The 7495-nt window shown below is 39.7% G+C and overlaps 1 protein-coding gene across 1 annotated transcript; it reads right to left on the reverse strand.

The window, feature by feature from the left end:
- Positions 1–843: 843 nt before the first annotated feature.
- Positions 844–2433, reverse strand: LOC124269821 (mucin-2-like). Its single transcript, XM_046704855.1, has one exon. It carries the CDS (start codon positions 2431–2433, stop codon positions 844–846), a length of 1590 nt encoding a protein of 529 aa, XP_046560811.1.
- Between the last annotated feature and the right edge of the window lie 5062 nt (positions 2434–7495).

The following is a 7495-nucleotide window of genomic DNA, read 5'->3' on the forward strand; positions in this document are numbered from 1 at the left end:
TAATGATTCAATGCCTCAAATATTGTAAGGCCTGTGATATCATCTAACTTGTTAACAAGTCGTATATTCATAGGCACTGCAATAGCTTCTGATATGACCTTTTAAAGCGTGGAATAATAATCAATATTGACCTAGCCCACATTGCCATTGTTGTGGACATCTGTCCCTTGTCCCCAGGGAGGTGACCAGTGTGCAATCATCTCAGACATTGTGTCCGCAGGGACTGACCAGTCTATTAGTCCAAAGAGACACTTGTCAGCTAGCCATCGAGATTTGGTCAATAATCCATTCCTGATCATCTGGTCTTTGTGCCGTGAGCCAGTGTCTGTCCCTGAGTAGCTACTGCGGCTGTATATAGTCCTCTGAGGTCTCGGAAGGTCATTGCAGATGCTTTATGGGAAATGTCACATTCTCCGTTGTGCTTCATCAAGGTGCCATAAAACATTTGCTCCGACCTCAAGAAAATTGCTACATGGTTTTCAAAATTATTGTGAAGTCATTTGCATTTGAACATTTTTATATGGTATGGACAGACCAATTTGTTTTGTTGTTTTACTGGCTCTGTAGGCCATAATGTCAAGACGCTGGTGATCAATTACAGAATAAAAACATTCTTCTTCAGTTTATTCAAGTGAAAAATTTGAAATGGTTATTGATTATCATTAGAGTTGTTTGTTTTAGCTTTGTGAAACTACTTTTGAATAAAAAGTGAAAACACAGCTACTGACATGGAGGTTATTAAGGTGAATACACGCTTTACTGAGCACAGCACACAGGGCTCTGAAACATGAGTACTATTTGGGGATAGAATGATTAATCTGATATTTGAAAAATCATTTGTTTTCAAGCTATGTGTGAGTTGTGGAGGATCTTGGGTAGAGCGGTTGTGTTGAATGGTGGAGGGGAATCTTGGGTAGAATGGTTGTAGTGGAGGATCTTGTAGGGCAGATCTTGGGTTTGTGTTGGTGGGGGTCTTGGGTAGAATGGTTGTAGTGGAGGATCTTGGGTAGAATGGCTTGTGTTGGTGGTGGAGGATCTTGGGTAGAATGGTTTGTGGTGGAGGATCTTGGGTAGAATGATTGGTGGTGGAGGTGTTGGTGGAGGGTCTTGGGTAGAATGAATGGTTGTAGTGGAGGATCTTGGGTAGAATGGTTGTGTTGTGGAGAGCTCTTGGTAGGAGGAATGGTTGTGGTGGAGGATTGGGTAGAATGGTTGTGTGGTTGGGTAGAATGGTTGTTGTGGTGGAGGATCTTGGGTAGAATGGTTGTAGTGGAGGATCTTGGGTAGAATGGTTGTAGTGGAGGATCTTGGGTAGAATGGAGGATCTTGGGTTGTGGTGGATCTTGGTGATCTTGGGTAGTGGATAGAATGGTTGTAGTGGAGGATCTTGGGTAGAATGGTTGTAGTGGAGGATCTTGGGTAGAATGGTTTGTGGAGATCTTGGAGGATCTTGGGTAGAATGGTTGTAGTGGAGGATCTTGGGTAGAATGGTTGTAGTGGAGGATCTTGGGTAGAATGGTTGTAGTGGAGGATCTTGGGTAGAATGGTTGTAGTGGAGGATCTTGGGTAGAATGGTTGTAGTGGAGGATCTTGGGTAGAATGGTTGTAGTGGAGGATCTTGGGAGGATCTTGCAGAATGGTTGTAGTGGAGGATCTTGGGTAGAATGGTTGTAGTGGGAGGATCTTGGGTAGAATGGTTGTAGTGGAGATCTTGGGTCTTGGGTAGAATGGTTGTAGTGGAGGATCTTGGGATCTTGTAGAATGGTTGTAGTGGAGGATCTTGGGTAGAATGGTTGTAGTGGAGGATCTTGGGTAGAATGGTTGTAGTGGAGGATCTTGGGTAGAATGGTTGTAGTGGAGGATCTTGGGTAGAATGGTTGTAGTGGAGGATCTTGGGTAGAATGGTTGTAGTGGAGGATCTTGGGTAGAATGGTTGTGGAGGATCTTGGGGATCTTGGGTGGAGGGAATGGTTGAGTGGAGGATCTTGGGTAGAATGGTTGTAGTGGAGGATCTTGGGTAGAATGGTTGTAGTGGAGGATCTTGGGTAGAATGGTTGTAGTGTAGTGGAGGATCTTGGGTAGAATGGTTGTAGTGGAGGATCTTGGGTAGAATGGTTGTAGTGGAGGATCTTGGGTAGAATGGTTGTGTTGGTGGAGGATCTTGGGTAGAATGGTTGTAGTGGAGGATCTTGGGTAGAATGGTTGTAGTGGATCTTGGGTAGATCTTGGGAGGATCTTGGGTAGAATGGTTGTAGTGGAGGATCTTGGGTAGAATGGTTGTAGTGGAGGATCTTGGGTAGAATGGTTGTAGTGGAGGATCTTGGGTAGAATGGTTGTGGTGGAGGATCTTGGGTAGAATGGTTGTAGTGGAGGATCTTGGGTAGAATGGTTGTAGTGGAGGATCTTGGGTAGAGCACTTGTGTTAAGGTTCATGGATAGAGTTGCTGTGCCTCTTGTGTTTTGTTCCTTTCTCTCTCACCGTTCCACAATTGTCATTCTTCATTGTCATCCAGCATGCACTCCACATCTGACCTCCACCATGTCACTTCCAGTCCCAATCAAGAAGTGAGCAATGTGGCACGTCAAGTGGAGTGGACAGCCACAGCCATAGTTGGTCAATATTTTCTCTCATTAGAGGGACGTTTTTTTAATCCCCACTGGCTTCCGTCCTTCAACTGTGTTTTGTGCTGACCGCTGCCCACTTCACTTGACCACCCGCTTTGTCTGTGGCCAACTCAGCTGGGCGGGACAGTCTAATTATAACCTGACTGTCACATTCTGGAATTGATATTTTGTCAAAGAAAACGCACTTGATGATAATAAACACTTGACCTGTTTGCCTGGATGTTCGAAAACAAATCACACTGACATGGAAAAATATTAGTTGTGCACCAATCAGTATCCTGCATACTGAATGTTCACATGACTAACACCGTTACTGATTTAAATGTCTCACAAAATGTCACTCTAAGAAAATAACACTAAGGATTAGGTAATAAAGAAATCTTGCAAAATGTCACTTGAATAAAAAAACACTGAAGGTTAAGTATTGAATGTTAGAAAGTCATTAAAAATGTTACTTCTATGAAATACTAATGTTGATTACTATTTAATATGTTCCACACAAAATGTCACTTATAACAAAAAACACATTATACTTGCAGAAAATCAGTAGTTCATAAACAAAAATGTACAAGCTTGATCAATAACAGGAAAGGAAATGAATGTTTACTTTTTTAGAATAAACACATGACATGCACACTTACACACAGGATTCTACATGGTCTGTAACTCATGCATATTTGATACCAAAAAATCTGAAATACTAACAAAAGTTTTTAAATGGGTCATAACCCCATAAATTTCACAAAGGAAATTTAAATTCAGACTGAATATTGAGAATATTTTGTAAGAATTGTTGACTTCTACTATGTTTGCTGTTTAAATTAGAACAATTATTGAAACCTTTTTTAATTAGATGATACTGAAATAAATATAAATAACAGTAATAACTCATTTGCTCTAATGTAAAGAAAAAGGAAATAATGATCCCAAACTGGGTAAATGTTCACACCCTCTCCCTTCCCTTAAAAAGTTTAACTTTTAATTTCGGTTCACTCTTTTATATATTTAACAGGCAGATTTGATTGAAAATAGTTTGTTATATGACTTATAATGTTTAACAATGATGAGCATTATATTTCGTTTTTGTAACATTTATATATCATTCACATTGTACAGACCCGTGAAGATCCGGGTAGAATAGGTCTTCAGCAACCCATGTGCTTGCCATAAAAGGCGATTATGCTTGTAGAAGAGGCTAATTAACGGGATCGGGTGGTCATAAATTTTGACTTGGTTGACACATGTTGGTTGAAAATAAGATCGTGCTCATGTTGATCACTATAATGTTTGGTCCAGATGAGCATTATTTTTTCATATTTGGAATACATGCGGCGAAAACTATACTCACTCACTCACATTGTACATTCATCATAGCATGTTTATTCTTCCATTGTATCCCGGAGCGGTAGGTATTCACATAAGCTTGTGTTTGTTAGCCAGTCTGGTTCCTTTCATTGGAAAATAAATATGTTTAAATAAAAAAGTGTAAGATATAATATGCAGTGAGTGATTGTGACTCCCATTTTCTAAAGGCGATGAAAGACGATGTGATTCTGACAAACATTTATTGTACGCTTATTTTGTTTGAGCCAATGAATGGTGTAATTTTTATTCTCACATGCATGTGAAATGCTTTGTCATGGTTGTTCCGTTAATTGTACCTTTCTTGTTACTGCCTTTGTTTGAGAAAAAAAACCTGGTGATATAATTTGTAAACTAATGACCGTATCTTGCTGCAACTGGCAACATTATTTATAGAGTCTGCATTTCCTGAACAACTGAAACCCATTTTGTTACCTGTGATTAACGATGTTGTCAGGTGTAATTGCCAGGTAGTTTCAGGCATGGCACACAGGTAGAGGGTGTTGTTTTTCATGTCGTCGTCACTCACTTGGGCAGAAGTCATTCAGTGCTGACTTAGGGCAGATGTTCAGCTCACTGTCTGTAGTTGATACATGGAAATAGAACAAATTGAGGTGAAATACAAACAAATCATTAATAACTGTATATGTTAGACAGAGATGACCATTGTATATTGAAAAGGTTTTCATGGTGAACCCATGGTGCCCTCAAAAGACAAAAGCCCAGAATAAAGGCCATCATAAGACAATTAATGGCCCAGATAAGACAAGGCCACATAAGACAATGGCCCTGATAAGACAAAGCCACATAAGACAATGGCCCTGATAAAACAAACCCACACATAAGACAATGGCCCAGATAAGACAAAACCACATAAGACAATGGCCCTGATAAAACAAACCCACACATAAGACAATGGCCCAGATAAGACAAAACCACATAAGACAATGGCTACAATAAGACAAAGCCACATAAGACAATGGCCCTGATAAGACAAAGCCACATAAGACAATGGCCCTGATAAAACAAACCCACACATAAGACAATGGCCCAGATAAGACAAAACCACATAAGACAATGGCTACAATAAGACAAAGCCACAGAAGACAATGGCCCTGATAAGACAAAGCCACATATAAGACAATGGCCCAGATAAGACAAAGCCACATAATACAATGGCCCAGATAAGACAAAGCCACATAAGACAATGGCCCTGATAAAACAAACCCACACATAAGACAATGGCCCAGATAAGACAAAACCACATAAGACAATGGCTACAATAAGACAAAGCCACATAAGACAATGGCCCTGATAAGACAAAGCCACATATAAGACAATGACCCAGATAAGACAAAGCCACATAAGACAATGGCCCTGATAAGACAAAGCCACATATAAAACAATGGCCCAGATAAGACAAAGCCACATAATACAATGGCCCAGATAAGACAAAGCCACATAAGACAATGGCCCTGATAAAACAAACCCACACATAAGACAATGGCCCAGATAAGACAAAACCACATAAGACAATGGCTACAATAAGACAAAGCCACATAAGACAATGGCCCAGATAAGACAAAGCCACATAAGACAAAGCCACATATAAGACAATGACCCAGATAAGACAAAGCCACATAAGACAATGGCCCTGATAAGACAAAGCCACATAAGACAATGGCCCCAATTAGACAAAGCCACATAAGACAATGGCCCAGATAAGACAAAGCCACATAAGACAATGGCCCTGATAAGACAAAGCCACATAAGACAATGGCCCTGATAAGACAAAGCCACAGTGGCCTAGTGGGGTTAACTCGTCACGCCGAAGACCCGGGTTCGATTCCCCACAAGGGTACAATGTGTGAAGCCCATTTCTGGTGTCCCCCGCCGTGATGTTGCTGGAATATTGCTAAAAGCAGCGTAAAACCAAACTCAGTCAGTCAGTCATAGCAACATAATGGCCGTGATAAGATGCAGGAAATGATTTCATTCCAACAAAATCCCGTAATGGTCCTATAAATCAAAGACCACAAACATTGTTCAGTGTATATCCTCCTTTCAAAAAGATAGTCAAGTGCATTCCTGTATCTTCAATCAACATGGCTTTATATGAAAACAATATTAGATATCTGAAATACCTCAGCAAGTCAACCAATGTAGAATTAACAAAATGATCTTGGGTTAAATGTATTATTTATTATTATGATCATGAATTTTAACTATTACATACCTGCATGTTTGAAGCCCATGAGTAAATGAAAGCGCTCACATAGAGTTATTTCCCTTTGTACACACAGTTTGAAATATACAGTTGACTTGCCAGTTTATCAGACTGTCAGTGTTCGTATCTTTTTATACACCTCCTAGTTGTAATGGCTTCTATATGCAATCTTTCTGAAATGATGTTAAGCTCTGTAAAATTATTCTGTTGCTAATAATCTTTTTTAAGTTAAAATAAACCCTAATTCCATGTATTGAAAAAAATATTAATCAATTGGAAATCCTGTTTACATTGTTTTCAATTATAGAACAAGTAATCCATCAAGAAGAAATTTAGTAAGTGACAGACATAATTTACCAGTGGAAAGAAAATTGTATCTTGACAGCCAGTTTTAACCAGTTGCAGGGGAATAGTATTAGAGATGCCTTCAGGAGGGACAGACTCCATGCATTTGGAAACTTTGAATTTGATCAATAATTTGACAGATTAATGAAGGAAGGTGTGGGTTGTGGTGCGAGGACCTATAGGCTACGCAAGACATTACAGCAGCAAAGGTTCTCTCTTCAGAGCTGGCTGCTGGCTCATTTACTGGGTACTCAATTTTGCGTCACTCATTTACCAATTTTGATGCGAGGAGAGTAATGCTGGATTAATCATTCATACCTACCGGAGAAAAAATGCATGAAAAATCATCCAATCGGTTGGAAGAAAATTTGATACCTATGAACCATGCTACAAGAGGCACGTGCAAATGGCATCAAGCTATTAATTTTATGTTTTTATCAGAGACACCTGAAAATGGGATTTGTGTATTAATTAACCTATAAGACATGAGAAGAGGATATTATCCAGACATGATAATGTCTGGCTTTTTTTCAGATTTAAAAAATCAAACTGGATAAAACCGGATATTGATGTTTGAAGATGTTGTAGGGAAACATCTTGAGTGTTTCTACGGCCCAATCATATGGAGGACGAGTAGTTTATAGACCAGCTCTGTTCACATATGCCTCGCAATGTCAATATTAGCATAGTTAGTTTGACAGTGCAGTGACGTCCATATAAGGACTGGACAGGAATTCCAGCAGACGTCTGATCGTTATAGAGTCATCAGACAGAATATTATAACCCATCAGTATCTGGTTATACCCAATGAGATGTAACCTCGCCAGACAATTATGTTGTTGGCTATTTCTGTTACACATTCCAGGTGTTTTAGTTTTGGGCATCTTTGTGTCTGGCCCATTATGGCAACAATGGCTGTGTGAGTAAGTGAGTCAG

Source organism: Haliotis rubra, unplaced genomic scaffold (genome assembly GCF_003918875.1).
Source record: "Haliotis rubra isolate DU_JTF1 unplaced genomic scaffold, ASM391887v1 Scf148, whole genome shotgun sequence".
Taxonomy (NCBI): Eukaryota; Metazoa; Mollusca; class Gastropoda; order Lepetellida; family Haliotidae; genus Haliotis; species Haliotis rubra.

What these genes read in the sequence shown, in the direction of transcription:
- LOC124269821 (XM_046704855.1), bottom strand. Translation starts at nt 2,433, where the DNA reads ATGAACCTTAACACAAGTGCTCTACCCAAGATCCTCCACTACAACCAT.